This window comes from Ascochyta rabiei, chromosome 11 (genome assembly GCF_004011695.2).
Source record: "Ascochyta rabiei chromosome 11, complete sequence".
Lineage (NCBI taxonomy): Eukaryota > Fungi > Ascomycota > Dothideomycetes > Pleosporales > Didymellaceae > Ascochyta > Ascochyta rabiei.
The window spans coordinates 1,750,908-1,772,701 of record NC_082415.1 but is presented as its reverse complement, the minus strand read 5'-3'; the positions used below and the strand labels follow the sequence as shown (position 1 = coordinate 1,772,701).

The following is a 21,794-nucleotide window of genomic DNA, read 5'->3' as shown; positions in this document are numbered from 1 at the left end:
TACTTGGGTTGGGGGCTCTACTTGGGTTGGGGGATCCGCATGGGTTGGGGGCTCTACTTGGGTTGGGGGATCTGCATGGGTTAGGGGCTCTACTTAAGTTGGGGGATCTACTTAGGTTAGACATGTTACTTAGGTAGGGCAACTACTTGGGTTAACGCACTACTTGGGGGAACTACTTAGGGAACCACTTGGGTTGTAGGTCTTCTTGTTGGCTTCTGTGTCCTTCTACATGCTGTTGTCTGCTTAACCCAAATGCGGCAAACCCTAACCCTATCCTGACTTGCGTCCAGGCCTGACCGCAACTCCACTACCCTGACTTCCGTCCCGCCCTGAACCCAACTCGGCTGCACCGCTTCTATGAATCGTAAACAGAAAATTCTTTCATTTGCTACTACTACATCTACTGCGTCTACTCAGCTAACAACTACGTAATCTAACAAAATTCCTTAACTAAATTGTTGCTCTCCACGTTATCCAACGGCTGCTTCTTCCCCAAATATTCAATTAACATCCTACCCGGTCCTGCATCGTCCACCCCAAGCTCCGCTAATTAGGCCTGCTATTGGGCGTTTGCCTCTGTGTAACCGAATACTATGCCTATTAATCCTGCGCTTAATACCCTGGTGTACTAACAAGTTCCGTCCTCTACTTGTTAATATCGCCCCTCCCTGTTTGGTTCCCAGCTATTGCAAATCTCCTGCGGCACGCCACCGCACGGGAAACAGCCTGAAAACATGTTAAACCAAACTTGATCATCTATCCTCTGTACCATCTCTTTTGCTTTTTTGCTTTCTGCCCTCTAACACTGCTGTATGTTGTGTCTGCTCTGCGCGTTGCCTGCTCCTTCGCATATCCCGCATCAATTCGCCTACTACGCTAACTGCCTGCGCACCCACTCTATATCGGCAAACTCTTGCTGTTAATGCTCTGTCAACGTCTGCCACAGCCCCTGACGCGCCTGCTCCTGCTGTTAATATACCTGCTGCATCTCTTCTTATTCAGCTTTAACAACGTCTATCTCTTCTCTATTGTTGTTCTCTGTCCCGCTCTCTTCTTCTGTTTCTTCCTCTACTATCTCTTCTAACTGCCTGTCTATCCCTCGGCACACGTCGCACATCTCCTTGTTGTCCTCCTCTCTACACCCTGCTCGATCCTTCCTCCCATCCAAATACCCGTCCAACACCTCCCTCTAACAGCCGGCCGCCCCACTCTCGCCACCTTCCACATACTCCCTCACTAACTGCTGCTTGGCTTCTATCCTGTTGTTGTTGGTGCGTTGTTTCCTATCCTAAACAATTAAAACGGCCTCGCTTCGCAGCCTGTCCTGGCCTGCCCTGCCGCTCTCTTGCGCGTAATCTAATATGGTGAACGGCTAATTAATGTAAATAATGCACTGTACATCTGGTATGTCCACGCCTATGCCTAACGCGCTCGTTGCCACAATCGCGCGCTGCTTGCCTGCTATGAAGTCCGCCAGCATGCTCGCCTTGCCTACAGCATCCGCGTGATACGCGTAACAATCCAACTGCTCTGCTAACGCCTTTACCTTTGGTTTCGAATTGCTATACACGATGAGCTTGCCTGTCTTGTACTTCCGCATCTTCTGCCGCACTGTCTTAACGACCATCAACTTGACGTCCTTCTTCTTTGCAGACTGGCTGATCTTAATGGTCTGATACGCCACGTTCGTCCTTATAGTCGGTTGTCTGAATATCTTAACCTGCCCTTGCTTGTAATACATTCGTCGATACAGCTTGTCCTCTTTAGTTAGCAGTAACGTTGCTGTTAACAGCACTATCTGTGTCTTGGCTGCTGCCAGCCTGCCGAGCTGTTGTATCTGCTTGCGGAACGTGTAGCAACAGTTCAACACAATGTAACACTTGTTGATCACGATGCGGTCCAGCTGCCGCGTCGCTTGCAGCTGGTTTAAAAACGTTGCGAACGCTTCTCCTACTGCCGACTCAGGCGTTACAAACACAATGGCTGCTGCGTCAGGCAGGCAGCGACTCTGCTACTTGGCACACGATATCCCCAGCTCCTTGCATCGCCGCATTATGTCACCACGCAGCGAAACTAACAGCACAACAACGACTGTTGTTCTACCTTGCTCTGCCCACGCTGGCAACATAAACAACATGCTCTTGCCTGCGCCAGTTGGCATCACAGCCACGACAGGGCTCTTGCCGGCAATGATCGCCTTAATAGCCTCCTTCTGCACGCCTCTGAATTTTGCTTTCTTGCCCTTTATTCGCTTAAGTTGCGCTGCTGGGTCCATCTTCCTTAGCCGCTCCAGCCGCTCTATCCTCGCCTCGTCGGCCTCGCTCTCGAACGGCGCCTTCTTCTGCTTCTTAACGTCTGCCACTGCGTCTACAGCGGACTAGAAACCTAAAAACCGGTGCCAATTAGTGCTTAAGTTGCGGAACAGCTGCTGCCTGTCTGCTGTAACGCCTGCTATCTCTATAATCCCGCGCGCGTATACCATGCCGGCTACGTGCACGCTGTAGCTGGCCTGCTTGTCCTGAATGTTGGCGAGCATATTCTCCTTATTCCACTCCTTGTTCTCCTCTCCCTCCTCTGCTCAAAATGCCGACAATGGCCGCAAAAACCTCTGGCTAATGCTGATGGCAATCTTACAGTATGCTGCAATCGTTAACTCTTGCTTTAAACCTACTCTGCTTTCACGCTTTAGTATTTCACAAAATCGGTTGCTTGTCCACTTCCGTCTGCTGGGGTCTGCTGGCCACATGTGCGATGATATTGCCTCTTTCTCCCACACCATTGCTTCCAACTGCTGCTGGAACGGCAACACCAACCACATGTAATACACCACTAGCTCGCCCACCTTGCGCGGCAAGTACTGGTGAATAATCTTGACATTACTGCTTACGGCATACCCCTTGTGGTACCGCATAACAAACGCAACTATACCATCCTTAATAAAAATGTTTTAGTAGCCCCCCTTAATGGTGTTGCTGTGTCAAACGCTGCCTAACTCTAGCTACCTTGCGGGTTGCCCTTCTGCCATATGCACTAACGCGGCCAGCTTCTCTTAAAACGCAATTACTCGATCCATGTACCGCTCCACCTCTTTCCAGTTAATGCCTAAGCAGGTTCCTGGCTTGATAAATCTTTCCCTAACGCTGGCGTCCTGCCCTACAAGCTTAAACAGCTACTTCTCCCTATCTACGGGCATGCGTGTACGGTGGTCCTTTAAAAAGTTCTACCCTGGCCGCTCGTCAGTCAGGTTGTCGCGCAGCTGCTCCCACGGAATCTGGGGGACTTGATCGGCCGTCTGCCCGTTGCAAAACAGCAGCTCCTCCACTAGTATTTGCTTGGTCTCAGCCTGCATACCGTGCACTATGCCGCAGAACTAGGCTATAGTAAAGTGCAAGTTCTTGTACAGCAGCTCATCCTTCCCTATCCACTCAACGTGGCTGCGCAATGTAGTGTTATAGTGCACCTTCAGCCCGTACGTGCGTAAGTCAAGCATCTACTGCATCAGGCTGTGGCTACCTCACACCATAAACCTGTCCATTATCTGCTGCACAAACTCTAAGCAGCCTTTTGGTCGACGCTGACTGGGGAAACTGCTGCCGCTATCGCTCCCCCTGTACGCGCTGTTGTTGTCGAATGCCTGCTCTTTAAACGGCTCAGACAGCTCCAGCGCGTGCTGCACAACTATAAAACGGGTGATTTTGATTACAGACAACAAGATTGGCGGGTACAGCTCAGGGCCCTTCCAGCCGTCCTCTTTGACGCTAAGTACAGCTAACGCACATACCAACGCGCAGTTGTATTCCTTACGGCAGATGGTCTGTTAGAGCAGCGCGATGCAAAAGTCCAAGCACGCTTTTTTGACAGGTCTCAGCTTCGCGTGCTCGGGCTTATGGTCGCGTTCAGACAGGTCCTGCTCGTCGTCGTCGTTGAGCTCATCGATCATTATCTCGTCTTCCTCTTCCTCGCCGTCTTCGGCTTGATCCTCGTCTGCTATCTCCATCTCTGCCCCGCCTACGTCTCTCTCTGCCTGCTCAATCAATGCCTCCCATGCCTCGCGCTGCTGCTGTGTGAAGCGGTACTTAGGGCTGTTCTAACGGTGCTCCCTCTGCGTCTGTGCAAAAAACATCAGTATCTGCTTCTATAGACGTGACCGCTCTTTGATCAACTTCTTGTCCATGTACGCCTGCAGCGGCGTGTACCTAGTCTAATGCTTCTCTGTACAAATGGCCTCTATGCGCACAAATATGCCTGTCCGCTTAATAACAGATGTCTGGCTCACGCAGGCCAGTCCATCCATTGCGCTCCAAATCGCAGCCTTAACAGGCTCTTTATCTTTCTCCAGGTCTATATTAGGCTCCTCAACGCTTGCCAGCAATTCTGGACGATCCAGTTTGTTCAAGTACGGCAGCCACCTAGTCCGCTCCAGCTATAGGGCCGCCTCGTCCTTCTCCCTGTCTTCGATCGTTGTCTTTGTCCGGTTCTCGACATTGGCCTACGTCTTGGCCATCTCCTCGCCTACCCGCGCCCACGCCGCCTCGCCCTTAACGGGGACGGGCTGCGGACCGCTGTCTGGGTTGTGACAAACCTCAAAGTACTGTAATCTGTACTGGCTGCTAAAAAGTCGCTGGCAGTGTACGCGCTTGCAGCCATCTTTAAGCTGGGCCTGTAACGCCTTTACCTGGGTTCGGCTGGGGCGTCTACATTTCTTTCTAGCTAACCACCCATGTGTTGTACGCTAATGTTCTTTCAGCGTCTTTAGGCTGTAGAACACTAGTTAGCATGTCTCTGGTTTGAGTTGACACAGCAGCCCGTCGTCGAATACGGGCAGCTGGGGGATTGCCTGCACGCCGTTGCTGGGTATCTCTAACTCTGTGGGGTACTGTAGTAAGTCTGCCCACTAACGTACGGCTTCTCTAACTGCTTTAGCGTTTTTAAGTAACTTCTTGTGCTGTTTATGTAAGTAGCTCTTAATCTAATCTGGCTATACAGCGTATCGGCACGCTCTGCACACCGCGACCTAGTACTCAGCCAAGTGCTCAAAACACGGATTCTTGACTTCTTCTGCCAACATGTTGGTGGCTTAGTTCTTGCTTAATCCAACGCTGCAGTCGCTGTTCTTATTGCTGGGTTATGTTAAGTTTCACACCCCAGCCTCTGCGTCAGCTCATGATGTACGGACCAATCTCCGTTCAGGCTGTTACCCTGGTCCAGGGGCTCAGCACAACACAACTGCTTCTTCTTTCCCCTTATCTTCGACGTTAACAAACAAACATGTCGCTATCTAATCTGCCGTGGATCTCCGCGCTGGAAGATGCCGCCAAGCAATTCGATGGCGGGCCTTGGAGCTTCCCCTTGGCCAGCAAGTCTAGCTTTGCCCACAGGCTCGCATATAACCTGCCAAACAAGGACTACTAAAAGCTGTTCTGGAGCAGGGCGACTGTCTCAAACTCGCAGCGTGATGCTCTACTCCGCCCGCACAGCGCAGGCTGGCTGGTTCTGGACGAGACAAGTGTCTGCAAGCCTGTCTTTGTCGCCTACTCTGTGCTGTCGGCGATATGGCTGTTAAGGGAGACGCTCGCTGAAAGCGCGTTGCCTGCTGATACGTGGGCGCGGCTGGTCTCTGCAGCACAGGACCTTGCTGACAGCGCGAGCAACAGCTTTTAAACGGAACCCCCTTCAGCGCAGCGGCCCTGCGACTCCCTACCGCGGTCAACAAAGCGCGCTGCTGCGTCGAGTTCGGCGCTGCTGTCGAAGCGTCTCCGGCTAGCCACCAAGCCTCCCAGCCTAACAACGCCGCAGCTGTCAAGGTCAAACGAGTCTGACGGGTTGGAGGAGCCTGAGCCTGAGGAGCCTGTCCGTGAACAGATCAGCCAGGAGGAACCCGCCCAGATCACGACCATCACCAACAAAAATCGCTAGGCTGAGCAAGAGCGCGCTAAGAAGCTGGAGCTTATGCGAGCGCAGAAGAAGCAGGACCTTAGATTGGTACCGCTGCCTGAGTCGGCATCTCGTAGGGAACACGGTGCCTATGCCTCCATCTCGCGCCAGGACGAGCCGTTCATTTCATGGATCCTTAAGCAGCTGGTGGACGACAACAACAACCTGTACAGCAGCGCCACAGCGCCTTACCTGACAGCTTCTGGCATGCTTAACAAGGCCCGCTCCATTAGCAATGCTGCTTCCTAGGTCTTGGCTGCTGCCTTCCTGCGAAGCTGGCGTATGCAAGGATCGCCTTTTGCGCAGGAGCCTGGGGAAACCCGCCCGCCCGCTTCCTCCCGCAGCCGCTGGCAGCTGTCGCAGAAGAGCAGCGCCTTGACGGTGCTCCAGAGCGCGCTCGCCTCCGCCTGGAGCCTGTGCGATTGCTACGAGCAGGAGCTGGACATCATCCACATTAAGTACCGCTGGGCCATGGCTTTCCTTGGCAAGGCCTACACCGAGAAGATCGACCAGATCCAGGCGCAGGACGCTGCGAGGCTGAACAACAAGGGCAACAACCGATACGGCAAGGGCAAGGTCAGCTCTAAGGCCATAGACGCCCTGCTGCTGTCTGTCACCGCCGCTTCAGGGCCTGAGCAGCAACAGCGGTTCAAGAGGCGGCTGCACCAGGCGCTCCGCTGGTACAAAGCAGCCAAGCAGCTGGGCTGGGGCATGCTCTGCCTGATGCCGCACGACATCATCTCCAACTTGTGGGTGGAGAACGATCTCTGCGTCCCCTTCTGGCACATCTGGCTTGAGCTGGTTGTAAAGGTGAATCTGGAGGCCCACAAAGCAAGCATGGCCTTAGACGCCTGGCTGGGCTTAGAGGGCATCTCTGGCGGATCTATCAGCAAGAAGGCAACGCTGTCAATTAAGGCAAACATGCCTATGTTGGCGACACAGGTGGAGGAGATTGAAGACAGCGAGGTGGAGGACAGCGAAGGCGGCGGGGACGAAAATGACGTTGAGCCTGCGCCCGCCTGGAAGACAGCGAAAAGCCCTGCACCTGTCCGTCTAATGTGCCAACTTACTTTGCTTAAGCTGTGTAAGCCTTTTTAAGGCAAATAGCGTACTACAATTTTTTATTCTGTACTATGTAGTAAGTGTGTTTACTTCTTGTGTTAGTGTTTGCAGAGTTGTTCTGTTGTGGTGATGCGGCGCGGCCCTGGTCCTCCGCGCGCTAGCCTAACCCTAACTAACCCCAACTACAAGCACCAACCCCAACACTACCAACCAATGGGACAATGATGCTGGGGGTTGCATAGATAACAGAGTTAAGTGCTGCAAGAGCGTCGGCCGCATCTCAGCTTGAACAGACTTGAAAATGGAATTCCAGCGTACAACTAAATAGTATTCCAGCGTACGTTGTGACTGAAAATACGCAAGTGTCCTGTAGCCGTTGTCACTAACAAACCCAAAGCTGTAACTCCAGTGAAGGTACACTGCAACTACCCATTTGGGATAGGTTGGGGGCTCTACTTAGGTTGGGGGGCTTTACTTGGGTTGGGGGCTTTACTTAGGTTGGGGGATCCGCATAGGTTGGGGGGAACTACTCAGGTTGGTGGCTGTCTCTTGCGGGCGTCTGTGTTCTTCTACATGCTGTTGCTTGCTTAACCAAACCACGTATAACCCTAACCCTATCCTGACATACGTCCCAGCCCCCACCGCAGCTCTAACACCTCTACTTGTCTCTGCTGCCCTCTTTACTTATGCTCTCTGCGCTTGTGTGCGCTTCTGCTCCTTTGTCTGTCTTGTTAATAATCTGCTTGCCGTAAACGCCGGTAACTCTACCTTAATTTGCGTCCAGACTGGAACTTAACCCTAATGCTAACTTGCGTCCGGGCCCGACCGCAACTCTACTACCCTGACTTCCGTCCCAGCCTGAACCTAACTCGGCTGCACCGCTTCTATGAATTGTAAGCGGAAATTCTTTTATTTGCTACTACTGCATCTACTGCGTCTACTCAGCTAACAACCGCGTAATCTAACAAAATTCCTTAACTAAATTGTTGCTCTCCACGTTGTCTAGCGGCTGCTTCTTCCCTAAATATTCGATTAACATCCTACCCGGTCCTGCATCGTCCACCCCAAGCTCCGCTAATTAGACCTGCTATTGGGCATTTGCCTCTGTGTAACCGAATACTATGCCTATTAACCCTGCGCTTAATACCCCAGTGTACTAACAAGTTCTGTCCTCTACTTGTTAATATCGCCCCTCCCCGTTCAGTTCCCAGCTATTGCAAATCTCCTGCGGCACGCCACCGCACGGGAAACAGCCTAAAAACATGTTGAACCGAACTTGATCATCTATCCTCTGTACCATCTCTTTTGCTTTTTTACTTTCTGCCCTCTAACACTGCCGTATGTTGTGTCCGCTCTGCGCGTTGCCTGCTCCCTTGCATATCCTGCATCGATTCGCCTACTACGCTAACTGCCTGCGCACCTACTCTATATTGGCAAACTCTTGCTGTCGATGCTCCGTCAACGTCTGCCACAGCCCCCGACGCGCCTGCTCCTGCTGCCGAAACACCTGCTGCACCTCTTCTTGCTCGGCTTCAACGACGTCTATCTCGTCCCGATCGTTGTTCTCTGGCTCGCTCTCTTCTTCTGTTTCTTCCTCTACCACCTCCTCCAGCTGCCCGTCTATCCCTCGACACACGTCGCACATCTCCTCGTTGTCCTCCTCTCTACACCCTGCTTGATCCTTCCTCCCATCCAAATACCCGTCCAACACTTCCCTCCTGCAGCCAACCGCCCTGCTCTCGCCACCTTCCACATACTCCCTTACCATCTGCCGCTCAGCTTCTGTCCTGTTGTTGTTAGTGCGTTGTTTCCTATCCTAAACAATTAAAACCGCCTCGCTTTGCAACCTGTCCTGGCCTGCCCTGCTGCTCTCTTGTGCGTAATCTAACATAGTGAACGGCTAATTAATGTGAATAATGCACCGTACATCCGGTATGTCCACGCCTATCCCTAACGCGCTTGTTGCTACAATCACGCGCTGCTTACCTGCCATAAAGTCTGCTAACATGGTTGGCTTGCCTATAGCATCCGCGTGATACGCGTAACAATCCAATTGCTCTGCTATTGCCTTTACCTTCAGCTTTAAGTTGCTGTACACAATAAGCTTACCTGTCCTGTACTTCTACATCTTCTGCCGCACCGTCTTAACAACCATCAACTCAACGTCCTTCTTCTTCGCGGACTGGCTGATCTGGATGGTCTGATACGCCACGTTCGTCCTAGTAGTTAGTTGTCTAAACATCTTGACCTGCTTCTGCTTGTAATGCATTCGTCAATACAGCTCATCTTCTTCTGTCAGCAGCAACGTTGCTGTTAACAGCACCATCTGCGTCTCAGCTGCTGCCAGCCTGCCAAGCTGTTGCATCTGCTTGCGGAACGTGTAGCAACGGTTTAACACAATGTGACACTTGTTAATCACGATGCGGTCCAGCTGCTGCGTTGCTCGCAGCCGGTTCAAAAACGTCGCGAACGCTTCTCCTACTGCCGACTCAGGCGTTACAAACATAATGGCTGCTGCGTCAGGCAGGCAGCAACTCTGCCACTCAGCACACGATATCCCCAGCTCCTTGCATTGCCGCATCATGTTACTACGCAGCAAAACCAACGGCACAACAACAACTGTTGTTCTACCTTGCTCTGCCCACGCCAGCAACATAAACAGCATGCTCTTGCCTGCGCCAGTCGGCATCACAGCCACGACGGGGCTCTCGCCGGCAATAATCGCCTTAATCGCCTCCTTCTGCACGCCTCTGAATTTGGCTTTCTTGCCCTTTATTCGCTTAAGTTGCGCTGCCAGGTCCATCTTCCTCAGCCGCTCCAGCCGCTCTATCCTCGCCTCGTCGGCCTCGCTCTTGAACGGCGCCTTCTTCCGCTTCTTAACGTCTGCCACTGCGTCTACGGCAGACTAGAAACCTAAAAACCAGTGCCAATTAGTGCTTGAGTTGCGGAACAGCTGCTGCCTATCTGCTGTAACGCCTGCTATCTCTATAATCCCGCGCGTGTATACCATGCCGGCTACATGCGCGCTGTGGCTGGCCTGCTTGTCCTAGATGTTGGCGAGCATATTCTTCTCATTCCACTCCTTGTTCTCCTCTCCCTCCTCTGCTCGAAATGCCGACAATGGCCGCAAAAACCTCTGGCTGATGCTGATGGCAATCTCACAGTATGCTGCAATCGTTAACTCTTGCTTTAAACCTACTCTGCTTTCACGCTTCAGTATTTCACAAAATTGGTTGCTTGTCCACTTCTGTCTGCTGGGGTCTGCTGGCCACATGTGTGATGATATTGCCTCTTTCTCCTACACTATTGCCTCTAACTGCTGCTAAAATGGCAACACTAACCACATGTAATACACCACCAGCTTGCCTACCTTGCGCAGCAAGTACCAGTAAATGATCTTAACATTGCTGCTTACAGCATACCCCTTGTAGTACCACATAACAAACGCAACTATGCCGTCCTTAATAAAAATGTTTCAGTAGCCCCCCTTAATAGTGTTGCTGTGTTGAACGCTGCCTAACTCTGGCCACCTTGCAGGTTGCCCTTCTGCCATGTGCACTAACGCGGCCAGCTTCTCTTAAAACGCAATTACTTAATCCATGTACCGCTCCACCTCTTTCTAGTCGATGCCTAAACAGGTTCCTGGCTTAATAAACCTTTCCCTGACGCTGTTGTCCTGGCCTACCTGCTTAAACAACCACTTTTCCCTATCTACAGGCATGCGCGTGCGGTGGTCCTGCAAAAAGTTCCACCCTGGCCGCTTATTAGTCGGGTTGTCGCGCAGCTGCTCCCATGGGATTGGGGGCACTTGACCTGCTGTCTGCTCGCCGCAAAACAGCAACTCCTCCACCAGCAGCCGCTTGGCCTCAGCCTGCATACTGTGCACTATGCCGCAGAACTAGGCTATAGTAAAGTGCAAGTTCTTATACAGCAGCTTATCCTTCCCTATCTACTTAATATGGCTGCGCAACGTAGTGTTGTAGTGCACCTTCAGCCTGTACGTGCGTAAGTCAAGCATCTACTACATTAGGCTGTGGCTCCCTCACACTATAAACCTGTCCATTATCTGCTACACAAACTCTAAGCAGCCTTTAGGTTAACGCTGACTAGGGGGGCTACTGCTGCTGTCGCTCCCCCCGTACGCGCTATTGTTGTTGAACGCCTGCTCTTTAAACGGCTCAGACAGCTCCAGTGCGTGCTGCACAACTATGAAACAGGTGATTTTGATCACAGACAACAAGATTGGCGGGTACAGCTTAGGGCCCTTCCAGCCGTCTTCCTTAACGCCGAGCACGGCCAACGCGTACACCATCGCGCAATTGTACTCCTTGCAGCAGATAGTCTGTTTAAGCAACGCAATGCAAAAGTCTAAGCACGCTTTTTTGATCAGCCTCAGCTTCGCGTGCTCAGGCTCATTGTCGCGTTCGGACGGGTCCTGCTCGTTGTCAAGCTTATCGATCATCATCTCGTCCTCCTCTTCCTCCCCGTCCTCGTCCTGGTCCTCGTCTGCTATCTCCATCTCTGCCCCGCCTACGTCTCTCTCTGCCTGCTCGATCAACGCCTCCCACGCCTCGCGCTGCTGCTGCGTGAAGCGGTACTTGGGGCTCTTCCAGCAGTGCTCCCTCTGCGTCTGTGTAAAAAACATCAGTATCTGCTTCTATAGACGTGACTGCTCTTTAATCAACTTCTTGTCCATATACGCCTGCAGCGGCGTGTACCTAGTCTAATACTTCTCTATACAAATGGCTTCCATACGCACAAATATGCCTGTCTGCTTAATAACAGACGTCTAGCTTACGCAGGCCAGTCCATCCATCGCGCTCCAAATTGCAGCCTTAACGGGCTCCTTATCTTTCTCTAGGTCTATGTTAGGCTCCTTAATGCTTGCTAGCAATTTAGTACGATCCAGTTTGTTCAAGTACAGCAGCCACCTAGTCCGCTCCAGCCATAGGGCTGCCTCGTCCTTCTCCCTGTCTTCGATCATTGTCTTCGTCCAGTTCTTGACGTTGGCCTACGTCTTAGCCATCTCCTCGCCTACACGCGCCCACGCTGCCTCGCCCTTAATAGGGACGGGCTGCGGACCGCTGTCTAGGGTGTGACGCACCTCGAAGTACTGTAATCTGTGCTGGCTGCTAAAAAGTCGCTGGCAGTGTACGCGCTTGCAGCCATCTTTAAGCTGGGCCTGTAACGCCTTTACCCAGGTTCGGCTAGGGCGTCTGCATTTCTTTCTAGCTAACTACCCATGTGTTGTACGCTAATGTTCTTTCAGCATCTTTAGGCTGCGGAACACTAGTTAGCATGTCTCTGGTTCGAGTTAACACAGCAGCCCGTTGTCGAATACGGGCAGCTGGGGGATCGCCTGTACGCTGTTGCTGGGTATCTCCAACTCCGTAGGGTACTGTAGCAAGCCTGCCTACTGACGTACAGCTTCCCTAACCGCCTTAACGCTTTTAAGTGACTTCTTGTGCTGTTTGTGTAAGTGGCTCTTGATCTAATCTGGCTATACTGCGTATCGGCACGCTCTGCACACTGCGACCTGGTACTCAGCCAAGTGCTCAAAATACGGATTCTTGACTTCTTCTGCCGACATGTTGGTGGCTTGGTTCTTGCTTGATCCAACGCTGCAGTCGCTGTTCTTATCGCTGGGTTATGTTGAGTTTCGCACCCCAGCTTGTGCGCCCGCTTATGTTGTACAGGCTGATCTCCGTTCGGTCTGTTACCCTAGTCAGGGGCTTAACCCAACAAATCTCTTTCTTCTTCCGCTGTATCTCCTACATTAATAAACAAACAGTTATGTCACCATCTAATCTACCCTAGATCTCCGCGTTGGAAGATGCCGCCAAGCAATTCGATGGTGGGCCCCGGAGCTTCCCGCTAGCCAGCGAGTCGAGCTTTGCCTACAGGCTCGCATACAACCTGCCAAACCTAGACTACTAAAAGCTGTTTTAGAGCAAGGCAACTGTCTTAGACTCGCAGCGTGATGCTCTATTCCGCCCGCACAGCGCAGGCTGGCTGATTCCGGCCGAGACAAGTGTCTGCAAGCCTGTCTTTGTCGCCTACTCTGTGCTGTCGGCGATATGGCTGTTAAAGGAGACGCTTGCTAAGGACGCGCTGCCTGCTGATGCTTGGGCCCGGCTGGTCTCTGCAGCGCAGGATCTTGCTAGCAGCCTGAGCGACAGCTTCTAGAAGGAACCCCCTTCAGCGCAGCAGCCCCGCGATTCCCTACCACCGTCGACAAAGCGCGCTGCTGCATCCAGCTCAGCGCGGCCGTCCAAGCGCCTCCGACGAGCCAGCGAGTCTCCCAGTCCTGCGACGCCGCTGGAAGCAGAGGACGAAGCAGAGGAACCTGAGCAGCTTGCGCCGCCTAGTAAATCTGAGGCGGCTGAGGACCCTAAACAGCCCGTCCGTGGACAGGTTGGACACGAGGAACCGCCCCAGATCACGAGCGTCTCTAACAAAAACCGTCGTGCTAAGCAGGAGCGCGCCAGGAAGCTGGAGCTTATGCGAGCGCAGAAGAAACAGGACCTTAGGTTGGTGCTGCCGCCCGAGTCGGCATCCCGCAGGGAACACGGTGCCTATGCCTCCATCTTGCGGCAGGATGAGCCGTTCATCTCTTGGATCCTCAAGCAGCTGGTTAACGACGACGACCTGTACAGCAGTACCGCAACGCCTTACCTAACAGCTTCTGGCATGCTCAAAAAGGCCAACTCTATTGGCAACACTACCTCCCAGGCCTCTGCGGCTGCATTTCTGCGGAGCTGGCGCACACAAGGCTTACCCTTTACGCAGGAGTCTGTGGAGGATCGCCCGCCCGCTTCCTCGCGCACCCGCTGGTCGCTGTCGCAGAAGAATAGCTCCTCGACTGTGCCAAAGAGCGCGCTCGCCTCCGCCTGGAGCCTGTGCGATCGCTACAAGCAGGAGTTGGATATTATCTATATTAAGTACCGCTAGGCTATAGCTTTCCTCAGCAAGGCGTACACTAAGAGGATAGACCAGATTAAGGAGCAAGACGTTGCCCGCAGCAGCGATGCTAAGAACCGAGGCAGCAGGGGCAAAGTCAGCTCTGAGGCCATGGACGCCCTGCTGCTGTCCGCCACCGCCATGTCGGGGCGTCAGCAGCGTCAGCGATTCAAGAAGCAGCTGCACCAAGCGCTCCGCTGGTACGAAGCAGCCAAGCAGCTAGGCTGGGGCATGCTCTGCCTGATGCCGCACAACATTATCTCTAACTTGTAGGTAGAGAACAATCTCTACGTCCCCTTCTGGTACATCTGGCTTAAGTTGGTTGTAGAGGTGAATCCGGAGGCCCACAAAGCAAGCATGGCCTTAGACGCCTGGCTAGGCTTAGAAGGCATCTCTGGCGGATCCATCAGCGAGAAGGCAACGCTGTCGATCGAGGCAGACACGCCGACACCGGCGACGCAAGTAGAGGAGATTGAAGACAGCGAGATGGAAGATGGCGAAGACACCAAGAACGGCGACGACGACGGCGCTGAGGATGCGCTGTCTCAAGGACCCGCTAAGAGCCCTGCGCCCGCCCGTCTGATGCGCCAGCTTACCTTGATTGAGCTGTGTAAGCCTTTTTAAGGCAAATAGCATACTACAATTTTTTATTCTGTGCTATGTAGTAAGTGTGTTACTTTCTTGTGTTAGTGTTTACAGAGTTGTTCTGTTGTAGTGATGCGGCGGGGCCTAGTCCTCCGCGCACTAGCCTAACCCTGACCAACCCCAACTACAAGCACCAACCCTAACACTACCAACCAAGTAGACAATGATGCTGGGGGTTGCATGGATAACAGAGTTGAGTGCTGCGAGACTGTTGTCTACGTTTTAGCTTGAACGGACTTAAAAATGGAATTCTAATGTACAACTAAATAGTATTCCAGCGTACGTTGTGACTGAAAATACGCTAGTGTCCTGTAGCTGTTGTCACTAACAAAACCAAAGCTATAACTCCAGTGAAGGTACACTGCAACTACCTATTTGGGATAGAACTGCGCTATGCTGAACTGCAAACTCTTATACAACAACTCGTCCCAGCTAACCTACTTAACATGGCTGCGTAACGTGGTGTTGTAATAGATCTTCAACCTGTACGTCTGCAAATCTAACATCTACTGCATTAGGCTGTGGCTGCTGCGCACCATGAACCGGTCTATTATCTCCTGCACGAACTGTAAACATCCTTTGCGCTGGCGTCAGGGCAGGTTGCTGCTGTTGTCGCTCTCGTACGCGCTGTCACTGTCGAACTCGTCTTTATTATCTAACAGGCCTAACAACTCTAACGCCTGCTGCACGACCATAAACCGCGCCACCTTAATAACAGCCAACAAAACGGGCGGATACTGCTCGGCACCTTTCTATCTATTCTCCTTCACGCCTAACACGGCCAATGCGCACACTAATAGGCTGTCGTACTCCTTACGCGTAATTAACTGGCTTAACAACGCAATGCAAAACTCCAAACACGCCTTCTAGATGCTTAACAACCTCTCTGGCTTACTGATGGCGTTGGTGGTAGGCTCGGCTGTGTCTGTCTCCATCTCGTTGATGGCTTTGTTGACGTCTGCCATGGTCTCGTCTTCTTCGTCTTCGTCCTCCACCTCTTCCTCTTCTTCTTCCTCTTCTTCTTCCTCTCCTTCGACGCTTCTCTCCGCCGCCTTGACCAACGCCTCCCATGCCTCTTGCTGCTGGCAGGTGAAACAATACGCTGGACTCTTCTACGCGTGCTCCTATTGCGTTTGTGCAAAAAACATCAATATCTGCTGCCACAGCTGCATGTAGTTGCTAATCAACTTCTCGTCTATGTACGGCTGCAACGGCTGGAATTGCGTCTGGTGCTTCTCTGTCCGGATCGCCTCCAGCCGCACGAACACGCCGATGCGGTGGATAACAGACGCTTGACTGAACCGCGCCAATCCCTCTATCGCCGCCCACATTGCTGCCTCTACGGGCTCGGCCTGCTGCTCCTGCCTGGGATCGGGCTCTGCCACGGGTTCCTCGATGCACGCCATCAGCTCAGGTCGCTCCATGCCCACTAAATACAGCAACTACTGCGTCCGCTCCAACTACAGGTTTACCTCGTCTTTCTTTCCCTCCTGGATGGTGTTTTGTGTCCGCATCTTAACGTTGGCCCACGCCTTGGCCATCTGCTCGCCCACCTGCGCCTATGCCGCGTTGCCATCTGGCACAACGTCTGGGCCATTGTCGTTAGGCTGCTCAACCTCAAAATACTGCGACCCCAGGCCCTGGACCAACAACTGCTGGCAATGGATTCTCTTACAACCTTTGCTGATGCGCTCTTATATCTCTGCCTTCTCTACCTAGCTCAGACAACCTCCTTTTCCTGCTACTGACCAACTGTGGGTCTTCTGCCAATGCTTCCTTATTGCCTCTGCGCTTTAGAATATCTGACAGCAATAGTCTGCGTCTACCTGACACATTAACCTGTCTACATAAACTGGTAACTGATGTATAGGCTAAATGGCCTAGCTTAGCACTTCTAACTCTCCTGCATATTGAATTAATCTGGCCTAACTGCTCACGTCTTCTGCTACTAACTCGGCTTGCTTCCGGCTGACACGATGACGCTGCAAATGACTCCTGACCTGGCTGGGCAAAACGCCGTGTCTACACTCTTTGCAAACTGCTAACGCGTACTCAACCAAATGCTTAAAATACTCGCCTGTAACGCTATCCTCTGTCATAATTGCTGCTGAACGTTGAACTGTAGATAAATAATAACAATTGGCGACACGGGGTTGTGCTAGCACACTGTAGGTTACTAGTAATTGTTTGCATTTTACTATACTTAACTACAGTCTGCATGTTATATATTGCGTTGTGGACGCGTCCTACCTCTTATATGTGTAATATAACTACACGCGTGGTTAACGTTTGTAATCGCTGGTCGTTATCTTAGAACGTCTCCGAACCTGGTCGCTTAGGTTCTCCCAACCTCACGAACCTTACCCCAACCTCTAACACGAAACCCTAACGCACGTAACCACGCATACTGTAGGGATATAATTTCGCTAGAGCATATAACTAAATGCGCTAATTAACATACTTAAATTTGGGGTTAATTGACTGGTAGAAACCTAACTAGACTAATTGCTTTAAGTTTTCTGGAGTTAGCTATACGTGATGTAGTCTACGTAGGGAAAATGAATATCCTAGTACGTTGAAAACTGGAGGAAGTACTGCCTCCAGTTGCAGCCCTGGGATAGTTTGATGCTGTGCTCTTCTGCTTTTGACAACTAATCTGCTCGCTCTGTTAACCTTCTCGCGGGTTACAGGGCCTTTTACGGGCTGTTTGCTGTTGTCTCTTACCAGTCACAGGTCATGCTCCTTAACTGCCCGCCTTCCCCCCCTCTCCACCCTTTCGCCTTTCTCCAACGGTCTTAACCACGCTTCCCTTAACGCTTGCTGCACTCTCAGACGGGTATCTGCTACACCCCTGTTACGCATCACTAACGCACAGGTTACAGGGGCCTCTTCTTCTTCTGTGCTATTGCCAACTACTGCGCTCGGCGTCCTTGTAACACATTATCACGGCTTACCTCTCTACCGCTTTGCTATGTTAACCTCTCAATGATACCTCATCACGGCTGTGTCGCCTACCTCTTCTCCTTTCTTAACCGCTGCGCTTATTGTGCATTCCCACAGACCCTCTGCCTACCCCTCTTCTCTCTCTTACGCTTATATTACGGGTCTCTTTACAGGTTGCAGCTGTTCTCTACCTGTTGCGTGTCTTTCTACAGGCCTCTGTTCCTCTGTCTGCTTGCCCCAAACACCGGCAACCCTAACCCTACTCTGACTTGCGTACCAGCCCGAACCTAACTCTAATATTTTATTTTATTTCTGCCTTAACGTTAACCTGCTTACTGCTATCTTACTGCTAAACGTCTGTTCAGTCTTCCCTTCTGCACGTTTGCACTGTTTGTGTTACTGTTTATTAATTTTGACTTCCTCAATTTTTGCGTGATGCTCTTGCATGCGAGTCAGCCGAGCATCTCCAAAAATGCGCAACCTTAATCCAGCCTCAACGCTAACCCGATTCTATCTCTGCTACCTGCGTGCTGTTATACTGCTACATAAACAACGCTTCTCTGATTGCTACTACTATTGCGTTGCTAAAAAAAAATTTGCTATTAACCTGCTCTCTGTACCGCTTATCTATCTTTATAACTGCCCCTTCACTCTTGTGTGACACTCAACAAGCCTACCGCCCACCCACTTTCTCTTCTTCACCCTGCTCCTCCTTCACTCTCAATCGCTCCGCTCCGGGGGCACATCCACGGGCCCCCGCCCACCCCTCTACTCCCCCTCTCCCGTAATACCTTATCACGGCCCCACCCACCTCCCCTCTTTCTCCTTCACCCTCTACCGCCCCGCTCGACTGCTTTGTGACACCTGACGGGCCCACCGCCTACCTTTCTCTTACGCACTACAACATCTACAGGTTTAGGAATACCTTTCTGGCTGCGGCACCACAATCGGTTTTGCCAAACTTCCCCTAACTACTGCTCTATCTTGTGACAACACTCTCTAAAGCCCTAAAACACCTTTTTACATGTTGTCCCTATCCTAATCAATCTGCCTAAACCCCCTAATAACCTTTTCAAATGCCTCCTCTTCTCTGTATCTTTCTTTTCCCAAATTCTTGTTGTCTTGATCCTGCGCTTTCTTTTTAATACAAACGGGTGCTTTAGGTCAGGGACTCACTTGGTTTCAGGTGCTCTGCCTGGATTATGGGCTCTTCTTGGGTTACGTGCTCTTTCTGGGCTGTTGGCTTTTCTTAAATAATCGGCTCTTACTAATTTGGGGTTACTAATGTGGACTTCCTTAGTTGGGCGGGGGACCACTTTTGGACCACTTGGGTTGGTAGTCTACTTTCAGACCACCTGGGGTGGATACCACTTTTGGACCACTTAGGGTAGCGCACTACTTTGCGCACTACTTAGGGAACTACTTAGGGTGGCGCATTGCTTAGCGCACTAATTGTGGACCACTTGGGGAACCACTTGGGGAACCACTTGGGGAACCACTTGGGGAACCACTTGGGATACCGCTTGGGCTTGGGGGGGGCCACCACAATTAGATAATATGATTGGATTCCCTAAACTCTCCTACACTACTCTTCTATCTCACAACAATACGCTGCAAACGCCTAAAATACCTAACACATCTTGTTGCTTTTAATTCCGCCCTACCGCTTCTTCTTCCTAAACCACTTAACAATCCGCTTGAATGCCTCCCCCTGCTCTTCCTGCTCCTGCCATCGTACTCCCTCCTCCACCATCCGCTCTTACGCCCATTCCGTGAAACTATCTAACCACCTGGCCCAAATCGACGCAATTGACGCGATTAACACGCCACAGTACTAACAACTTCCGCCGACTTTCCTTATCTATCTGCCATCTGCTCGGCTCTTATACCTTTCGCATATCGCCTGCAGGATACTACACTTAAAATAACATAAAAACCTCTCCTACTAAATGGAACTTGCAATAATTGTTACTCCTTTGCGAATCTCCTCTGCGTCTGTTGCTGTGCAATCCGCCATCCTATAACCTTCACACCCTTCTCCCCACGCCCTGCATCGCTGGCATCCCTCCTTCCACTCGTCTAACACCTCTTCTAATCCTTAGATCTCTGCCAAACCCTTAGTCTGTAACTCCATCTCTCTTTGCGCCGCCAACCTTCGTGCTCTTCCCTCCTGATCGAACGCTAGCCTTTCTTCCTCATCCCTAATCCCTCCTGCCTCTTGCCCGTCGTCTTTGTCTTCTTTCCTGTTTTCGTCTTCTCTTGCACGCTCTGCCTCTCTTCCGGTCTCACACCTAACACACCCGCTACATTTCTCTTCGTTGACTTCGCAACCTACTCTGTCTATTCTCCCATCCATCTCCCTATCTAACACGACTCTCATACATCTGTTAGTTGTAATAAACTCCTGCATCTCTTTATCTACCCTACCCCAACTTCCTTCTTGCATGCTGCCATCTTGACAGTACCTCTCCCCTCTTACAATAATTGCTTCACTCTTCTGCCTATCTTGTCCTGCTTGCCCGCTTTCTTGCGCATAATCCCGCAACTTTCTAACAATCCTAATGTGGATCACTACTTAGATGGTGGGCGCATCTACCCCTAAACCCAAAGCATTAGTTGCTGTAAAAACTTGCTGTTGTCCCTCTGTCAACTGGCGCACCAACTCTGCCTTCTCGCCTCTGCTCCCTACCTGCTGGTGGTAACAAACACAACCTAACAACCTAGCTAATTGAACCGTCTTAGCCACTGTGTTGCAGTACACAATGATCTGGCCGGGCATTAGGTACTGCTGCTTCTTCTCCTCTACTAACTGTACCAACACCTCGTCTTCGTCTTCCTCCTTCTGATTGTACCGCTGTATCTGGTACTTAACGTTCTTCTGGGTCGTTAGACCCCGGAACCACTGGCATTGCTCCTTGGCTGGTAACCCTATTAATGCAATAAACTCGCCCTTGTCTCTCAGCCGCATGGTTGCTGTTAAGTACACCAGCTGTGTCTCTGCCTTTACTAAGTCCTGCAACGCTAACATCTACGTCCTCTATCTGCTTGTTAAATCTAACACAATGTAACATTTATTAACAACAATTCGGTCTAACCGCCCTATGGCTTGTTGCTAGTTAATGAAACCCCCAAAACTCTCGCTGACCGCCGATTCGGGCGTGACCAACACTACTGACGCCTATTCCTGCGGTTTCTAACTGTCCCACTCTACACACTTGATTCCGGCTTAAACGCACCTGTCTTTTAAGTTGCCGCGCAACAAAACTAGTAGCACAACAACAACCGTAACGCTGGTGGAACACGACGCTAGCAACATGAACGCTATGCTCTTGCCTGCTCCTGTGCCCATAACTACGACGATCAGACTCTTCTGGTGCATAATGGCTTTAATGGCCGGCCGTTGCACGCTCCTGAACCTGGCCCCCTTCCGCACCAGATCTTCTAACTAACACTAGATGTCTACTGTACGCATCTTCCTCTAACGCCAAAATTCTTCCTTAATTGCCTCTTTCCTGACCTCCGCTGCTCGCGTTCCTTTCTTAGGCTGCTTCTCCAACGCCGACTTAAATAACAAAAACCGATGCCATTCTATGCTTACTTGCCGCAATGCTACTTGCTAGGCCTTAGTACTAAACGGCGACTTGGTGATGGGTCTCCTATAAACTGTGCCGCCAATCTTAGAGCTGTGCCCTGTCTGTATGTCAGACGCCTTGTCCTCTTCGTCCTAATCTTTATCACCCTCTACGACCGCCTTAATTACTGCTTTGTTGTTAATGTATCTTTAATATATTGCCTTAGTGCTGTGTCTCTACAACATAATGTTTAATTTTACACCTAACCACTGTATTAATACGCGCTAGATTGCCTGCCGAACCTGGTTGGTATCCCATTGCTTAGGTCCACGCAACGACGGTCCCTCCTCTTCTTCGTCGTCTTCGTCCGCGCCCTGTCGCCAACCATCCCTCCTACCCTCACCCTCGTTGCTCTCCTGTGCTCTTTTTCCACGTTGTGGCTGTGCCTACGGCTCTTCCTTCTTTGGCTCCCATATGAATGGGCTCGCTTCCTTAGCTGCCCCTCTCCCAACAGCACCCTCTAGCTTCCTCCAAAACGGCATAACCATCCACAAATAATAAAACAGCAATTTGCCTACCTTACGCGGTAAATAATGGTAGATAATCTTGGCCTTTGTGCTGGCCCTGATGCCTTTGTGGTACATGGTCACATACACTATTAACCCGTCCTTAATAAAC

The 21,794-nt window shown here is 51.4% G+C and overlaps 2 protein-coding genes across 2 annotated transcripts, besides 26 other annotated features; both read left to right on the top strand.

Annotated features, from left to right (window-relative positions):
• Positions 1 to 181: part of a mobile genetic element that runs on past the window's edge.
• Positions 182 to 7,195: a mobile genetic element.
• Positions 260 to 263: a direct repeat.
• Positions 264 to 970: a long terminal repeat.
• Positions 264 to 8,497: a mobile genetic element.
• Positions 3,912 to 3,986: a tandem repeat.
• Positions 4,435 to 4,514: a tandem repeat.
• EKO05_0007126 (uncharacterized protein) lies at positions 6,217 to 7,032 on the top strand (the record flags this gene model as incomplete). Its single annotated transcript, XM_038946309.1, has 1 exon — positions 6,217 to 7,032. One exon carries the CDS (start codon positions 6,217 to 6,219, stop codon positions 7,030 to 7,032), a length of 816 nt encoding a protein of 271 aa, XP_038797651.1.
• Positions 7,520 to 14,743: a mobile genetic element.
• Positions 7,786 to 8,497: a long terminal repeat.
• Positions 8,498 to 8,501: a direct repeat.
• Positions 11,454 to 11,461: a tandem repeat.
• Positions 11,462 to 11,503: a tandem repeat.
• Positions 11,953 to 12,032: a tandem repeat.
• EKO05_0007125 (uncharacterized protein) lies at positions 12,830 to 14,580 on the top strand (the record flags this gene model as incomplete). Its single annotated transcript, XM_059636960.1, has 5 exons — positions 12,830 to 12,850; positions 12,946 to 13,134; positions 13,183 to 13,916; positions 13,965 to 14,225; positions 14,313 to 14,580. 5 exons carry the CDS (start codon positions 12,830 to 12,832, stop codon positions 14,578 to 14,580), a joined length of 1,473 nt encoding a protein of 490 aa, XP_059492943.1.
• A 329-nt stretch (positions 14,744 to 15,072) lies between the features above and the next one.
• Positions 15,073 to 17,222: a mobile genetic element.
• Positions 15,944 to 15,992: a tandem repeat.
• Positions 17,223 to 17,493: a mobile genetic element.
• Positions 17,486 to 17,709: a mobile genetic element.
• A 5-nt stretch (positions 17,710 to 17,714) lies between these two features.
• Positions 17,715 to 17,860: a mobile genetic element.
• A 191-nt stretch (positions 17,861 to 18,051) lies between these two features.
• Positions 18,052 to 18,153: a dispersed repeat.
• Positions 18,154 to 18,571: a mobile genetic element.
• Positions 18,572 to 18,649: a dispersed repeat.
• Positions 18,588 to 19,072: a mobile genetic element.
• A 32-nt stretch (positions 19,073 to 19,104) lies between these two features.
• Positions 19,105 to 19,445: a dispersed repeat.
• A 324-nt stretch (positions 19,446 to 19,769) lies between these two features.
• Positions 19,770 to 19,805: a tandem repeat.
• Positions 19,773 to 21,162: a mobile genetic element.
• A 454-nt stretch (positions 21,163 to 21,616) lies between these two features.
• Positions 21,617 to 21,794: part of a mobile genetic element that runs on past the window's edge.